This window comes from Austrofundulus limnaeus, unplaced genomic scaffold (genome assembly GCF_001266775.1).
Source record: "Austrofundulus limnaeus strain Quisiro unplaced genomic scaffold, Austrofundulus_limnaeus-1.0 Scaffold317, whole genome shotgun sequence".
NCBI lineage: Eukaryota > Metazoa > Chordata > Actinopteri > Cyprinodontiformes > Rivulidae > Austrofundulus > Austrofundulus limnaeus.
In genome coordinates, this window is record NW_013952719.1 from 221522 (window position 1) to 239310 (window position 17789).

General features: G+C 39.1%; 1 protein-coding gene across 1 annotated transcript in view; it reads left to right on the forward strand.

Moving 5' to 3' along the window:
* The window catches only part of tenm1 (teneurin transmembrane protein 1), a gene marked incomplete at its 5' end in the record, with an annotated part of 152539 nt that overhangs the window by 88173 nt on the left and 46577 nt on the right, over window positions 1–17789 (forward strand). The window contains 1 exon segment of the mRNA XM_014022069.1: window positions 16388–16542. Coding sequence (XP_013877523.1) covers window positions 16388–16542 — 155 coding nt within the window.

The window sequence follows — 17789 nt, forward strand, 5'->3', positions numbered from 1 at the left end:
GGGTAGTCAGGCCAGTTCAGCACCCAAACTCTTCTATTATAAAGCCATGTTGTTTGTAATGGTTGCAGTATGCTGTTTAGCAATGTCTTGCTGAAAAAATCCGAGGCCTTACAGATATGACATCTGAATGAGCTCAGGAACTCTTCCACAAATCACTGTCGGTAAACACAGTTTACCACTCTATCCATGCTGATTCATGCTCAGTCATGCAAAAAATAAAYCATGTCTGAACACCATCTACTGTACAAATGCAGTTGTCTTCTCTGGGCCAAAATTTCAAATGAACTAAAGCAAAGTGAAAAAGAGTTCTGTTGTCATACACATCTATTTTATTTTTTAACCACATTGTTGTTTGACATACATTTGTTAATCCCTCTATAGTCCTCTGTACTAACAAAGATTGTGACTTTTCAGCCTGTTGTCACGCAACTTAAAAACCAGCCTCTCATATGGTATGAGGGTGCATTAGTACCTCTGGCATGGGCATTCATAACTGGAAAAGCCCCATCAATGCAGAGAAATCTATACAGGTTTTAAGCAGGTATTCCAGTGCAGTCATGTCCTCAAACTAGTTTTATTACAGTGAGCTGCCTGCATGAGGGCTTAATATCACAGGCATTCTAYAGACTTTCAGCCTTTAATTTTCTATTAAGGTTACAAATATTTTGAAATGCTCCACTATTTTTAGACAATTCTTTGTAGACCAGTGAAATTCTGCCAATATTTATTTTAAGAGATTCAACACATCTAAAAATACTCTTTTTATACCCAGTCCACTTACTGACCTGTTGCCAAATAAACTAATTTGATGCAAAAATGCTCATCCAGTTGTTTCCTATTAATAATTAACAACCCTGTGTTGCTTGTCTCAAACTTGTTGAGTTGTGAAGCTGCCATAAAACTGAAAAGGATTTGCTTTTTTTAGAGAATTGTGCAGTTTTTCCAGTTCAAATGTTTCTTGGTTGATAAATTGGCAATTATTGGTTCATGAGACTGTAGCCATGTTTACATGGACATAAGTTATCAGAATAAATGGCCAATCAAAATGAAAATGTGTCATGTAAATGACCCAATTCGAATACTCTGACCTGATTCAGATCATTTGTAATGAATTTGTAATCCGAATGAGAGGGGTGTTTTATACAAATYAATAATCTTAACTGCATGCATGTAAACAGTTCTGATTATATTATTCTTTGTGGAAAACTGATCTGACCTATGTTAACCTGACATATTTCTGCCTGGCTAGTTGTTAATATTTTGTGAAACCAAAAATGGTCGGTTAGCATCACATCATTTCTATTAGAAACTTTAAAAGAGTGTGTAGAAAGTGTGGAAACACAAAGTGCACAAACGTCTCCAACATTATTGAAACCTGCCACGGGTCCATTGTGTCATTCAGAAGACAACTTTTTTAATGTTCATTGTGTAAATAGAATTTCTTCTGTTTATTTTTTGGGAAAAGTTTACAACTCTGCGCATGGCAGTATAAAGCCTGGTACATGTAAACTCTCATCATGATTGAATTAATTTTGGGCCCATTTAAYGATAAATTTGGATTATTTAATCTGAATACATTTCTAGCTAATCAAAGAATTGCGTGCATGTAAACATAGCTTGCAATGGACTTGCAGCTTTGTTCAGGGTTTTGTCGCTCGTATAATGACGGCTGGAAATGGACACTAGCTCCCTTACAAACCACAGTGGAAAAAGTGAGGATGGATGGATGGATGGATGGATGGATGGATGGATGGATGGATGGATGGATGGATGGATGGATTTATGAGCTTTGCAAATCATTGCAAATTTGTTTTTTACTTAAATTTTACAAAAATTCCCAATTTCTTTGGAACTGTTATTGTACAGAATGGGCTCTGTTATAGATATTTTTTTTCCTAAAACTGCATAGCTATAGCRGCCATCTTGTATGGTATTAATGTCCATCCATTGGTTACTTTTTGGGAGTATGTCCACTTGCCCATGAGATATTTTGCTAACATTASAGACAATCAAACACATGAACACAAGCAAAAGCATGATTACCTTTAGCCTTTGGTAGCTGGTGATGATAAATCCACCCCACTCATGCAGCCTCATTTTGATGTCCTTGTAAATAGGAAACCTTGTTTGTCTGAGCTGCACATMTTTACGAATCCTAGTTGTTATTTTCCTCCAATCCAATTTTTCTTCCCATCTGATCTCATTTCCYCCTTTTCTGCCATTGCAGCACCTCAGTGGTTTGTTGCTGTTGTGATGATGTTCGGTTATAAAATAGTAAGGRAAAAGAAAGAAAGCCTCTTTTGATAGACCTCCTCGCATTTGTTTGATGTTCTAAACAGTGCAACATAATCTGCAGCGGCTCTGCAGTGATCCAAACCTCTCAGCCTTTCACACAGCTTTCCAGTCCAAAGCTTTTCACTTGCTTTTATAATTGAGTTTGTCTGCCGCCTCTCTGATTGCTTTGGATCTCTCTTTGCTATCAAACAAGGCAATTACTGCCAAATCGCATATTTTTGCGGGGAAAAAAATGTTTATTCGCACAAAAATTACCATGCAACACTTGCAAAAATCACCGACTCTGCTCGCCTCGACACACCCGTGCTGATAGAACCTATAGCATCACAAAAAAACATCTATCAATAATTAATTAATGAGGGTTAATATGTTAACAAACTTATACTGGTTGGTAATTAGATGAGCCACAGTGTCTGATTCAGGCCTAATTACTTATGCACTGTCTGTTCTGTGGGGCTTAAATGAATAATTAATTGCAGGACGCATGAATTATTTCTGCTTACACATTTGTCTTTCTTAAACAAGAAAATATAAACTTGTGCTGTTTTATGCATTTATTGATAAGTGTTAGATTAGGACAGAGGTGTATACAATTTACAATCAAATGAGGAAATTCTGCTTATTTTATCGCAAAATAAATTGTCCAGAGCTGCAAAACCTACATAAAGATGAAAAAAATTGGAATAGCACAACTCATTGTGAAGTTTTATTTAGTTTCAAACACAAAACCTGAATTTTTTTTTTTAAATTTGAAGTAAATTGTAACCATTTATCAGTATTTTTACATTTTATGACAACATAAAAAACCAAATTCTTATGAAGTAGGAAACGTATTTGGTTAAAATTCTTTGATAAATATGAAAGCCTCTTTTCTAGATTTCTGGAAAATTAATAAATACCTCACTTTGAAATAATAATGCAAGCATTTGCATTCTCATCAGTTATTTAAATAGAATATTAATTAGGACAATTTGTTGACTATTTTGCTGTGACTCAGAATTTTGTTTAATAACAGCTACATATGTGTCACTTTTAATAAAGTTTTAAAGACAAGCCTTTAATACTAATTCTCATAGTTTTCAGAATGTCTTTCCACATTGTTGCAGAACACCTGGTTTTAATGACTTGTAACAGAGTTACATGTTTTCACAACTGCACATTGTGATTTTTTTTTCCTCAAGAACTTGCTGTTATTTTCTAATGGATTTCAAAGAAATGAAATACTGATTGACTGGAAGTTCAGTTAATGAAGGGATCTGACAAACTACTGATTTCACTGTTTTCATTTTGTTTTAAACCTACGTATTGCAAAGTCAAACATGGTAAAATGGTAAATGCCCTGAAATCATATAGTGCTTACAATAGGTTGTACAATAGGTTGCCTTCAGGCCCAGGCCGCCCTTGCAAAAGAGATCTGTGATCTCAATGGTAAAATAATGGCAAAATAAAAAATTGTTGACATTCCTAGGTCTGACGTAAAAGGTATGAGGGTGTGACCAAGGCTTTGTTACAGTGACCGACAGTGATATGACGTCACATTTCACAGCACGGCTCGGCTCGGATAGAGCCTCGACTGAGTATGTACGAAAAAAGTGTCGGTTCCATGATTTTTTTTGGTAATGGAAACGGCATGGAACCGTGCTGAGCCAAGCTGAGTCATGCTAAGTAGGTACTAATGGAAACGGGGCATTAGAGGCACGTAAGACTTGAGACCAGAGGGAGACTGTAGTGTAAGCAAATGCAGGGCTGTAGAAAGGGTCCCTGTTTTGGTTCTGATATGACTCAGTCAAACACGCAGGCACTGGGAGACAGTAGATCTGAGCAATGAGATGGAGTTTCATGAAATGAAGAATTTCTGGCTTCCGTCACGTTTTTTACACATTCATACACTGATGATTGTAAAGAATGGACAAAAATGTATATATTTTGTTACAAGTGAAATCTTTGCAGTACATTTCTCACTTCAATTGTAAAAGTAAGAAGTTGTTACCAGTTATCACGTGTTTGTTTATCTATGGAAACAGCCCAAATGATTGACATTAGGTTGACAATGACAACGTCCATGGAAAAGCCCCTTGGGATTGGGTTGCCAGACAATTTTGATGTGTTGGTACATAACCGCCCAATCTTTTCGTTTGTCTTTCTCCAAGAAACATGGGATTAGTAGGATCTAAAAAGTATAAGAACTAGACACAGTACAGTGGTTTTGCAAAGAATGATGTCCCCAGATGAAGACACTGGGTCTCAAGATGTCATGCTTGCTGAGGAATACCTAGGCAATCACCATACAAAACCTGAGAAACTTCATGATAACCTTTTCTGGGGGTATCATTTTCCCAGTTGTTTTGGCAATACAGAAGCCAATTGTTGACCAGAACAATGCAGTGAAGCACATCATCATCATCATCATCAACGTCATCGTCATCATCATCATCATCATCATCAATGACAACTTTCAGATTGCTGCTCAGTTTGAAGAGCATATTACATGACTTTATAGCAGGAAAATGCAGAGCATTGGACATTTGGTTGAACAAACGTACCACTTGCAAGAACTGTTTCTGCTTGTGAACTGTTCTAAATACTTCCAGATTTGGTTATCAAAAATTGRTGACCATATTTACTGCTTACAATAACTATTTACATTTGTAAACTCTTCTAAATATTCACAGGTTTATCCAACCTCATGCATAATCAATAACAAAATTATAGTCCCAATGTCCTCAAATGAGTACTTTATACTTACCGACCCTGTTCTTTGTTTTAATGGTAAAAAGAAAAAGTAAAATATGCATGCCTTATGAAGCTAAAGATGTAACTGTGCATAAATACACTTGTTTCAAACATGAAATATAAATTTTTCCTTGGCCATTTTTCTTATGAGAGTTGTTGTAGAAGCTTTTTACTGGGATCTCTGCTATCTTGTTTTCATTGTAATTAGTGTAATATTGTCATGGGACCACTAGAAGGTGCTGTTAAGTGTCTATTAATGAGGCGATGGGTTACGATTGATAGGCAGAGAGACAAAAATGTAATGTCTGCCTATGAGAACTCATCTTGGTTGCGTAAAGATTAAAAGATGAGTTTAAGTTGAGTTTATACTCATGTTTTAGTACTGCATATCCAAATATCTATTGAAGTAAATGGTTTTTAACTGCTTCACATTAAAATTGAGGATAACTATTTTATGTTTGATTTTATAGTTTTCAGAGTAGATAATTAGCATAGCTTTGTTACAGAAATGGTATTCACATATTGCAAAAAAATTGGATCCGAGATCTTCTACAATCAGCTTTTTTTTTATTTCCATGTTATTTTTAATCAAAGTTACACAGGGCCTCTGCAGGGAAACCAAAGAACCACATGTGGCCCCAGAGCCACAACTTGCAAACCCTTGCAGGGATAAATCAAAGAAACTGTAGGTGACCCGTGTTACAGTAAAGCAGAGTGCACATCACAGAATCAGCATGTAACTGATTGAGGGAAAACAAAATGCATATAACTCAGCAATGTTTAATGTTTCAGTGCAGGTGTTACAGTAACAAAATCACAGTGCACAGAGTTGAGACTGAGTGAGCGGGTTTGTTTCCCTCTCTTTAGTGCTCACGGGCGTCCTCACAAAACTTGTGCACGAATGTGTGTGGGAGTGAGAATTTCTCATCTGCAGACACTCTGATTTACCCCCGCTGTATATTTGCATATGTGCACAATGTGATTAACTGCCAGGCTTTATCTTTTTGCCAAGCTGTTTCACTGCACGCACTGCTGCACACACCCACTGACAGACGTGTGTGTGTGTGTGTGTGTGTGTGTGTGCACGCGCATACACCTTTGCAGAGCTTCACATTCTTATGCGTTGAGCGTTCTTAGGGAAAAATGATGAAAGTGATTGGTAAAACACACAAGCAGCTAAAGACTGAAACGGTGTGTTACTCACTTCCAATTGGGCCGGAGCAGTTAGTGGTGCTCGTMGGCTTTCCTCAAATAATGTGTTTTCGTTTATATACGACCCAAGTGCTTCTCTGGGGTCAGCCGTTGCAGGTGAACCAGTCCATCTGTCTACATTCACCTGTCACTCACGTACAGTTATTTGGTGGAGGAATGCCATGGGCAATAATCAGCAAGAGTTCACTCCATTTAGATGCTGTAATAATACGTCAGTCTGTGTCATTAACGCCCACTGGGCCTGGGGATATGGGAGGCCAGACTGAATGACTTATGTGCGTGTGTGTGTTTGTTTGTGTGCACATGTGAGTGTGTGAAATAAACTCTTCTCTGTGTGAAAATAAGGTTTTCAGGATGAAAGGAAGCTTCTAAAAAAAATTAAAATCTCTCACCTCTAAAAACATATTTTTGTGTGCGTGTGCGCGTGCGCGTGCGCACAAGTCTTTTTTTGCAAGTCAAGTCTCAAGTCTTTGGCTCTAAGTCTTTGACCAAAAATCCAAGTCAAGTCTCAAGTCTCTTGACCTCAAGTCCAAGTCTCATTGCATGTATTACTTAACTAGCAGTTTGATCAAAAGTATTCTAACTTTACTAGATTATATTCTATAAAACTATATTTAATCAAATATTAAAACATAGTGTTATGTTTTAATAATACTATTAAAACATAATACTGTTTTAAAAATACAGATAAGATTAAGGTTAAAATAAAAAAAGCATACTGTAATTATATCTTGCACTTTTCATTTTGCCAGTCTCTTGTCATGGTGTTGAATAAAGTCTCTGTAAGTAAAGCTTATAATGAATGGCAGTGGAGCTGCCTACTGCAACACACCTGCCATGCTGAAGCTCTGTTTGTCATAGGGTACACGTCATTAACATTGTACGGCGCTGGCYCCTCCCATTCTCAGGTGAGGGTGAGCGGAGTGTGTAGTAGAAGAATGATTCTGACTTTAATCAAKAGTGTATATTTTCCAATGTGAGAGCAGGAGTAAATGTCTTTGCTCTTAAAACTTTATGTATTTGTTCTCAAAGGAGCGGAGCATGGATGTGTATTGAGGGAGTGAGAATCGTGAGCCGGGCAGTGAAATGACTTGCATTGTTCACGAGTCTCAAACCACAAGTCCAAGTCAAGTCTCAAGTCTTTGGGGTCCAAGTCAAGTCTAAGTCTCTAATTATAGGGACTTCAGTGCAACTCAAGTCTGAGTCATGAGTCCCCATCTCTGGTGTGTGTGTGTGTGCACCTGGTTTTTGTAATCTTTTTAGGACCTTTTCCAGTATAAACACATACCTTGTTAGAACCAATACTTCTTTTGGGACCAAAGACTGGTCCTAATATGTTGAGTTCAAGTTCAAGTTTATTTATATAGCACCAAGTCACAACATACATTGTCTCATACGTTGTACATGTTGTACATGTTGGAACATTGTTTTTGGTTTAACGGYTATGTTTAGGATTTAGGGTTAGGGTTAATTATGTGCTGGGGGGTAGGTTTAGTACAAGGGTCAGGTTAATATAAATAAATGACTGAAAATTATCCTAAGTCATCACAAAAGTAGGTACCACTTTACAATAAGGCTCCCCTTATGGATAACTTAGTTTATAGATAGGTTATTAATTTATCTGTAAATACTTTATAAATCATTAATAAGTGTTTACTGTTATTTAAGGCCAAGAAAAAGACAAAACTATATGGTTTCGTGCCAAATAGTGAGCCAAAACTGTTCATGTACATATTACATCTAAAGTGCTATATTAAACATTTCAGGCTAGGTTTCTATCTTGTAAGCACAATAATGATTTGGAAACACATATTTTACTCTGGCTAATTCCTCACCTCTTCAGCTAATTGGACATTTTCGCTGTTATGTTTTGAAGGGTGAAATCGCCAAGATGGAGAAACTTGAGAACAATACCAGAAGGCCGACTTCCTGCCATCTTGAGGTTCAGGTGTTAGCAGTCAGTGCTCACAGCAACACAACATGCCGATAGATCCGTCTACTGTTGGTGCTAAACGAGACACAGATCTGCTGCTTATGTTATAATTAGTCGTTCTCACCTCGCCTTGTTTCTTACCTTACACCTCCCCTCATTTCTGTATTGCTGTCTGATTAGAATTGTCCCTGGTGGCTCTTTTTCTGTAAATATCTGTAATCAACACAACAAGATGCTCTCTGAAAGCCCTCTGTGAGGCATTAATCAGATTGGATTGGATTGTGATGCCACAGGGGGGTCGTTACGACTGATATTCTTTTGACAGGGACACAGTACAAAGATGTCTTTGAACTGTAAGAGATTGGCCTGTGCTGGTACATTTAGGCAATTTCTCATCATGCTTCTTTGTCTCATCTCCCTCCACCATTTATCTCTTTCCCAAATCATTTGGCATGACTTTGTTTCTTTTTTTATGTTTTTGGCTGAGCTGAATGTGGATAGATTAACTGTATCATACTTCACTCCTCTTTTTTGTTTGTTTGTTTTTCACCCAAGGTCAATGCACCTCAGTCTAATTCAGTTTCGGGGATAAAAATCTATCCCCCCAAATCACGCCAAATGTCTGTCTCCCTCTGAATCAGAGATTTATCTCAATCACTCCTCTTCCTCCTCCAGAGCGTCTTGTCTAAATATGAAAATCTCAGTGGCAGAGTTGACCCGGGGAGGAAACAGTAAATCTTCTGATGTCTTCTGAGTATTCTTTGGACACAGAGTGGGGCTGTAAATTCCCCTAATGCAACAYGCAGCTTTATCTCCTGACAAGTAGAGCGTTGGACTAATCTGCTGCCTTTTCAATAAACATTGAGAAATACTCTTAAGCAACACACAAACTGGTGTAAATCCTCGCACAAAGCAATAATAGTGATCTTTGTGCATCGTTGCAATTTTGGGGATGATAAATTAGTCAGTCTGGTCTGGGGTTTATCGTGAAAAAAATTAAATAAAACGGCAGCGATTTAGAGCTTTCTGGTGTGAACAGAGGAGATGTTGAACCTGAGGATGACATAAAGGAACAAACAATAAAGAGGAAGAGGAGGATGGGATAAAAAAGGAATTTAGGAGAGAAGTCAATGGAACCGAAGTGGGCGAAGAGAGAGTGAAATTCATGGACAGGAAAGGGGGTGAAGAGAAATCAGCACTGAGAGAAAGTCCTGTCTGCCTCGTCGTGTCCTTGTGCAGGATTTATGAGCTCTAAGATCAGGGACAGGTTCAGTGTAGAAGTGGCTGGAGCAGTAATGGATGGGAAAGTAAAAGAAAAGTAGGAAGAATACAGCAAAAGCTATTCAGCCGATAGGAGGAAAAGTGCCAAATTTAAGGTTTAAGTAGGCTCAGACTGTTCTGTGGGATGAGATGTACTTCCCGCATAATACCCAGTGACAAGAGGAGAAATGTTGAGACCAAGAGGAACTGAAGACGAGTAAAAAAATACACACACACACACAGAAAACAGTACTGAATAAAACAGACCCGAACATTACTGCAGAGCTGAAGGTCAGTGATTTGATTACAACTCGCGAGCGCGGCAACAAAACAGAAAAGCAGGAAGGACGAGRAGGAAAAGCAAGGAGAGGTGAAGAGGGCACGGTGGTGGTGGTGGGTGGAGGCAGAAGAAGATCAAGTGAGGAATGATGGAGAGCAAGCGGGGGGAGCTGGCAGAGGAGAGGAAAGGTGCTGTTTGAGGTGAGGGTGATGCTGCGTGGGCGGTGTAATCTGTCTGTGTCACAGGGATGATGAAGGGGCCAGAAGGGAGAGCTGTGCAGTTCACCTCCTGGCCTCTGGAGGAAACACACTGACCCTGGCCCTCCTCCTGCCCACCTCCCGTCCGCCGCGCCACTTCACCTGCACAATTTATGACTCTCGGGGTCGCTGCAGGGTTGGCTAAGTGTGAGGACGTGTTTGTGAATCTGGCTGCGGTGACGGTGCGCTTTGCTTGTTCCTCAGTCCGTGGGAGGGCCGGCGTGTTGAACAGGAGCTCTACCTCATTTAAAGAACAGAGGGGACGGAGAAGATGCTGTCAGTTCGCCACAGTTCAAGAAGTGAGAGACACGGAGAACTATCAGGGGGACATTTTAAAAATAGCTTCATGAGGCAGGCCTGTCTGGTGTTCTGCATACTGATTGTATCTCTTCATTGTTCGTTTTTATCACGGTGGTATCCTGCAGGGTCACATCAACAGAMTGGATGTAAACATAACCCATTAGTCAGTGGATCTTCATTTTAAAACTTAAATCTTTTACAGACAGAAATAAAAAAAAAACACTTGAATGAACAGATCATAATTAGGGATCTTGCGATACCTTCAGTATTTTTGCGTTACCTCACAATTATTTCTGAGCTCCCATGCAAACGTTGTTCAGCTGTTCTGCCTGCTGCTTTGTTAATAAATGTACATGCACATCATTATATAACGAGAGTTTATATTTAAAGTCAGTGTCAACGTAAACATTACAGTGACTCTTTGCATCCACACAATATCACTGTCAACTTCCCTAACTTAAGGTGACACAACCTGTTTCCGTAACCAAATATTTCAAAATAAAAGTTTCATTTAGTACAGGTAATACAAAACATTACATTGGAATTAACTTTAGAATGCAAAACTTTTGCATTGGAATGCAAAAAGTACTGTGAGGTAACACATAAGTATTGYGAGGGAACTCAAAATACAAAAATATCTCCCATTGTCCCCTTGCAACTCCTTAACGTTTTGATATGATACTTAAAGAGGCCACACATAATCGACCTAAAAGTCATAACTCAGTTTAAATGTGTGAATTACATATAAATTTATTCATAATGGACATAAAAGTTAAAATATATATATTATGAAGCTGGTAACTTGTAGGGGTGTAAGAAAATATAGATACACTGAAATGTCGCGATATTTAATTTCCCGATACTGTATTGATATTCTAAAGCCCTGTATCGACTTTTTATTAAGGTTTAAAATGTTCACTTTCCTGCCAGCCGTTCATTTTTATGTTGTAGTTCAGCCTCTGASCACTAGTTGGCAGCAGTGAGCCAACTATTTGGCTCCTCTACCTCTTGAGGTAGAGGCTATTAAGTGTTGGGTGACCATATTGTATATTAATATTAAAAACTAAAAGCTGCAAAAAATATATTTTCAAACTATTTATTGTCAAATTTAGTCTAATAATTGAAAACATGGATGAAATAAGAAATATGAAACAAATAAAATAAAACACATACAAAGCAGAACACAGCTAAATGTATCAAAAGCATGTCTATGTAATATTAGAATTTCCTGAGACAATGAATTTTGGTTTTTTGTTTTTTCCCCTGTAAGAGGTTTTTATTTAATAGAATTTTTGGACAAAAAAAATCACAATATATCGCCTTTCTTATAGTATCGCAATATATCGGGATATATCGTATCGTGACCCCTCTGTCATGATATGTATCGTATCGCCAAATTCATGCCAATACACAGCCCTAGTAACTTGTCATTTTAAAGTAAAGAATTCAGACTCTCCCACAGAGGAATAAATATCCCTTTGTTGAGCAAATAGTTTAGTTCCAGAAACAAAACAAAGCCATATGTTACCAAAGTCACTAARAGCTCTTTGAATTAGGCATGAATTATATTCACTATTTGATACCACATTTGAATGAAATTCGATTTAAAACAGCAAGCCAAAAGTCAGTTATTCAGACTAATCTTTTATTGACTGATAAAAAATGATGGCTCATAAACAGGCCTCGTTTTAAAATTATGCTTTAAAATAATCTTGGCTTACAGTCAACAAACAATTCACAATGAGGCCGGGTGAAAATTTCAAAATCTGCCGAGCATTAGACGTGCTTATCAGTATTTCAGTCACTGAGCAGTGAGCAGCAAAATACATTAACTACATTACAGAGGATAAAACACAAGTTGGTATTTGTAATATTAGTTTATTCTCATGATCAAAGTGAAGCACACTTTCAGTGTTTGTTGCCGTCRTTAACATGAGGTACTACTAATGAARCAAGTAWCACTAAACAGGAYGAGTTGTTCCCTAAAACAAGAGTTTATTAGAGACACAGTCTTCTGTACAGTCTGTGGAAGTGCACCTGCTTGCAATTTTTTTTCTGAGTAATCAATGTTATATTATTGGTACAAAAATATAGTAATCTGATGCATCTAGAGACCTAATCAGTAAACATCACTTTTGCTCACAATATTGCTATGGAGAACCATCCATCCATCCATCCATCCATCCATCCATCCATTATCCTCCACTTTATTTGAAGTTGGGTCGCAGGGACAGCAGCTTCAGCAGGGAAGCCCCAGCCACCTCTTCCAGCTCTTCTGGGAGGACTCCAAGGCCTTCCAAGGCCAGCTGGGAGACAYGATCTCTCCAGCGTATCCTCAGGGTCTCCTCCCAGTGGGACGAGCCTGAAGCACCTCCCTAGGGAGGCATCCAGGAGGCATCCTTACCAGATGCCCAAATTACCTCAACTGGCTCCTCTTGACGTGGAGGAGCAGCGGCTCTACTATGAATCTCTCCCAGATAACTGAGCTTCTCACCCTATCTCAAAGGGAGAGTCCAGCTACCCTGCGGAAGAAACTCATTTTGACTGCTTGTATCTGTGATCTTGTTCTTTCGGTCACTACCCAAAGTTTGTGACTATAGGAGAGGGTAAGAATGTAGACTGATGGGTAACAGAGAGCTTCATCTCACAGCTCAGCTCTTTACCACAACAGACTGGTAGCTGGAAGCTGCACCGATCCGTCTATGAATGAAAAAAAAAAGCAGCAAAGATACTGAACTCCTCCACTTGAGGCAGAACTTCAACCCCAACCCGGAGAGAGCAATCCACCCTTTTCCCAATGAAGACCACGGACTCAGATTTGGAGACACTGATCCTCATCCCAGCTGCTTCACATTCGGCTGCAAACCGCTCCAGTGAGAACTGAAGATCACGATACAATGACACCAACAGAACCGTATCATCTGCAAACAGCAGAGATGCGGTGGTGGGCACTAGTCCCCTAAAGCGCTGTAGCACTAATTGCGCCCTGAATTTCTCCTTTGAACTTTAGGGCTTTGTCAAAAATTTTGAACTGTGTGTGGATTTGTGCTTTCTRAAATTAAAATTCAGAAGCGTTAAATAAATGATCTCATAWAGTATTGATCATCATTATCTTTACCAGCTGAGGGGGAAAGCTGTCTTAAGCCAGGACAATGCAGAAGCATTGTACGATAACAGCGCCCCTCAGATGTCTGTTTGTTCACAGAGCTATAAACTCTCGCTAAGTGTCCTTCTGGGTCACACTTTTCATTTAAGAGACCATTCCCACAATTCTTTGTGTTTATGTGGCAGGAAGCAATTAAAGCTACGTCACTGGGTGACACCCCSAGTCCCAGCTCTTCTCCACTGGCGCGGCTGTTGCAGTTATGCTCGTTTTGGCTTAGGCTGAATGTGTCTCCAGGTTCCAACTGYGCAGAAYCAYGCTCRGACKCRCGRTTTGTACCTMGTCTCTGATGGTTCCGGATAGAAGYGAGTACAGCACGCTTRCAGTTTTGACGTCAGCAGAATGCTGCCAGTGGATTAGCTCTTGGATGGATTGACAGGGGAAAGGCATTTCTTGTGCAAACTTCCTCCTTGGGAAAGGCAGCGGAAGAACTTGCAAACACTTCTTGGAGAGAGCTGTAAAAGACKAAGTCGAGCAGATATCCAGGGAGGTTTGAAAAAAAATGGCCACCCACGGTTACCAAGTACTTATTATAAACAGGACTGCGACAGTAAATGAATAAAATAACAGAACAGTAAAACCACAATGGTTTTTAAAAAAACAGCTGTGGACAGGTCAGAGGCCACCGAACCGGACTCCCTCCGCCCCCTGGCTGGACCGAGAAATTCTGTCCATGTAGGTTATGAACAGAATCAGTGACAGTGGGCATCCCTGGCAGAGTTCAACTCCACCTTGAAGGGGTCTGACTTACYACTGGCAATGCAAACCAAACTCTTGCACCCCTCGAAAGGGACTGAATGTCTCGTAACAACGAACCCATAATCCCACACTCATTGAGCTCCCCCCACAGTGTGCCTCGAGGAACAAGGTTGAATGCCTTCTCCATGTCCACAAATCACATGTAGACTGGATTAGCAAACACCTATGACCCCTAAAGGACTTGAAGGTAAAGAGATGGTCCAGTATTCCACAGCCAGGGGGGAACCTGCATTGTTTCTCCTAAATCTGAGGTTCAGCCATCGATCAGACTGTCTTCTCCAGAACCCCTGAACAGACCTTACCAGGGAGGCTAAGGAGAGTGATGCCCCCTGCAAAGTAATYACTTCACAGAACCACATTTCAAATAAATCTGACCATCACATCTAAAATGAGTGTCGACTTGTAATGTGGAGCCTTTAAACAGACACCCTCACATATTCATATTCACCTTATCACAAGCAGCTACTTAAAAAAACAGAGCAGAATTTGCTTTCAGCACACAAATAAAGTTATCAATTAACAGTTAAACAAGGTGGAGCATGTAAGAAGGGAAACCAAGCTAGGATGTAAAGTTTGAAATGTTTAGCTCCACAGTACTTAATAGATCATCTTATACATTATAAACCACCCAGACCTCTCAGATCAGCAAACACAGGATTTTTAGTTTTCCACAAATCAGATCCAAACGCAGTGAAGCTGCCTTTAGTTTCTACATCCCTCACATGTGGAACAAACTGCCTGAGGAGCTCAGACTTGAGCCTAMTCTTACCTTACTTAAATCTAAATTAAATACATTCTTGTTTCCTGTTGCTTTTAACTCATAAATTTGAAACTGTTTAGTACTGCTTTTATTATTTGATTTTATTTTTTAACATCATGTCTCGGTGTGTATTTGTGTGCATRGGTAGTTTTGCCTTGTTCACGTGTACTTGGTTTTATTCTATAAAGCACCTTGAGTTGCCTCTTGGCATAAAATGTGCTATACAAATATTTTTTGTTTTTAGTTGACCTTAAAATAACTCAATAACTCATGACAAAGTCTGCCTGCATGATTATTATTCTTTTTTAAGCAATTTTATATGCTAATAATGCTTCATACCTCCATTTGGGCAAATCATCAAATTAATTCAGGAACAAGACTGAACAGAAAAATAATTGCACAATTAAGCTGCTAATGGATTTATATATAAATCTGTTTTTAACCTTCCATCAAGCCTCCCCGTAGCATTTTATTGTTTCAGTTTCAGGCTGCACTCTATTTACACTGATTGATTTTTAGGTTTTGTCTCCCATAAAGTCCTTCGAGGCATGCTGAAGATGAAAAGGCCTGTGCGTAAATGTGACACAACTTAATGATAAACCATAAACAAAATGTGTTTGTAAATGAAATGATTGAGCTGTAGATAGGCGGCAGGGAAACTAAAATATGGCTTATTGTCACAGATGCTAAGTGAGAGCAATCAAGGGCAATTGGCGATGTAAGAGGTGAGGGCTGGGCTGCCGAATATTATTGCCGAGGAGTTGAGTCAAAGATCCATTCTCTGCATGCAGATGAGATGGGGATGAAGGTCACTTCTCATCATAACAGATGATTCATAGCCTGCCCTGACCTTTAATACCTGGATTTACTTCTTTACCTCCGTCTTTGCTCACCACACACTGCAGAGCTCCTCTGCAAGGAGAGTTCAAGTGTATGCTGCTTGTAGCAATATACACTCACTAAGCTTGTGTCCATACGGGCTGTGCCAATAAAGGGTAAACATATGCACACATGCACACGTCCTCGTGCCTATTTGAAGAGTGGATTCCCATTTAAATGCACATTTGCACARGCGTCAAATGTCAAAAGTTCACTGCGGCAGCCTGCTCACATCTAATGTGACAAATAACTTCTTCCTCCCATTGCATTGTTCTAATCCCTTTAGTGGGCTCCGGAATGGAAATATAATTACATTTCTGTGGTGCAGTGCTTTTGATAAGACAGTCGCTTGCTGAGCTGAATCTCTAACTGAGTCGGATGCTTCGCCCAAGTCCTCTTCTCKCCCCTCTTTGCTTCTCTTTCTCACTCGGTCTTCTTCATTTCTCATATTCTTCTTTTTTTTCTTTTTTTTTTCCTGTTTCTCCACTCGTTCTCGATGCCATCATTTCCAAAAGCTCATTCTCCCTCTCCTTCTCTCTCCCTCTCCCTTGCTCAGGTATTGCAGTGGATAAGAGAGGTGTTGTCTACTTTGTGGATGGCACCACCATTCAGAAGATTAATGAGAGAGGTTTGCTCTCCACTGTGATTGGCTCAAACGGACTCATGTCGACGCAGCCGCTGAGCTGTGATGCACGCATGGATATCAGCCAGGTAAGCCAATATTGTGGCTGAATTTAAATGAGAGCAGGAGCCTCTTTGGGCTCTGAAATGTTTAAATAATTTGTGGAATGATGTATCTTCTGGGCTGTGTGGGTTAATTAAAATCATTGACTCAAAATGGGTAGTGGATGATGAAGTTTGCAGTTTTCTTCCCGTTTGCTGCAGTTGATACAAAATACCGGTTTTCTTTAGAAACTCTCTGTCTTACAAATAGCAGCATTTGATACATTTTATTGTCTCATTAAAATGATCATCTCTAATTAAGTTCTATATTTTAGAGTAGCAATTAATTCAAAAATAATGTTCATTTGTTCCTTGGCGTYTATATGGAAGGTAATACAGCACAAAACTATAAAGAGATAAGTCAATTTTAAAAATAAAATATCTTTAAAGAATACATACAGTATCACCCACCATCTTGCATGCCAAAGTTTTTAACAAAAATCTTACTCTGTTAACTTGTAGACCATGTGTTAGGAATGATTCTGAGCTTATACCTTATCCATCTTTAACTCATCTGTAAATCAGACTGAGTTATAGCTGGCTGATTTWTCAGCACCKATTTCCTTAATTTTGGGAGTCATAGATTGGTCTGCACTCAGATAAGATCGGTAAAAAAGATCAGCTTCTCATCTACAGTACCTCCACAAAGGTCTAAAATCAGCCACTGTCCCCTTTTACTCTGCTGTGAGCACTAATGTCCAGTTAAAACAAGTTTGTATTGTTTCAAGAGTATTTTTTTATGTTTTTCAGTAAATAAGATTGGAATACTGAAGGTGCACCTTACTGTATAACACAGTGTCAGCTATTTTTAAAATCTGTATCGGCCAAAATCAGAYCTTTTAAAGATTGTGATCGGCCAGAAAACTGCAAGTGGTTCACCCCTATTTTTATGTTTGCTGAGGTTGAGTAGATGAGGATGTCATAAGTCCAAAGCAATTGGAACATAGTGTAAAATTTTAAAGGGGACCTATTATGCAAAATTCACTTTTTTTTAACTCAACTTTGGGTATGTACTTCTTAAAAAGCAGTCCTAGGACCAAAGAAAATGCACCTAGGGGCATATTTACTGTAAGTAAATGTATTTTTTATGTATATTAATGACAAGTTTTATACTTCCTACATTTTGTGATGTCACAAGCCGTACGACAACCCACCGGAACCTGCGTTCAGCCCCTCACCTAGCAACCCCTGGTGAGGCTCCACCCACTTCAGTATGAAGGCGGTCACAGTTGTTG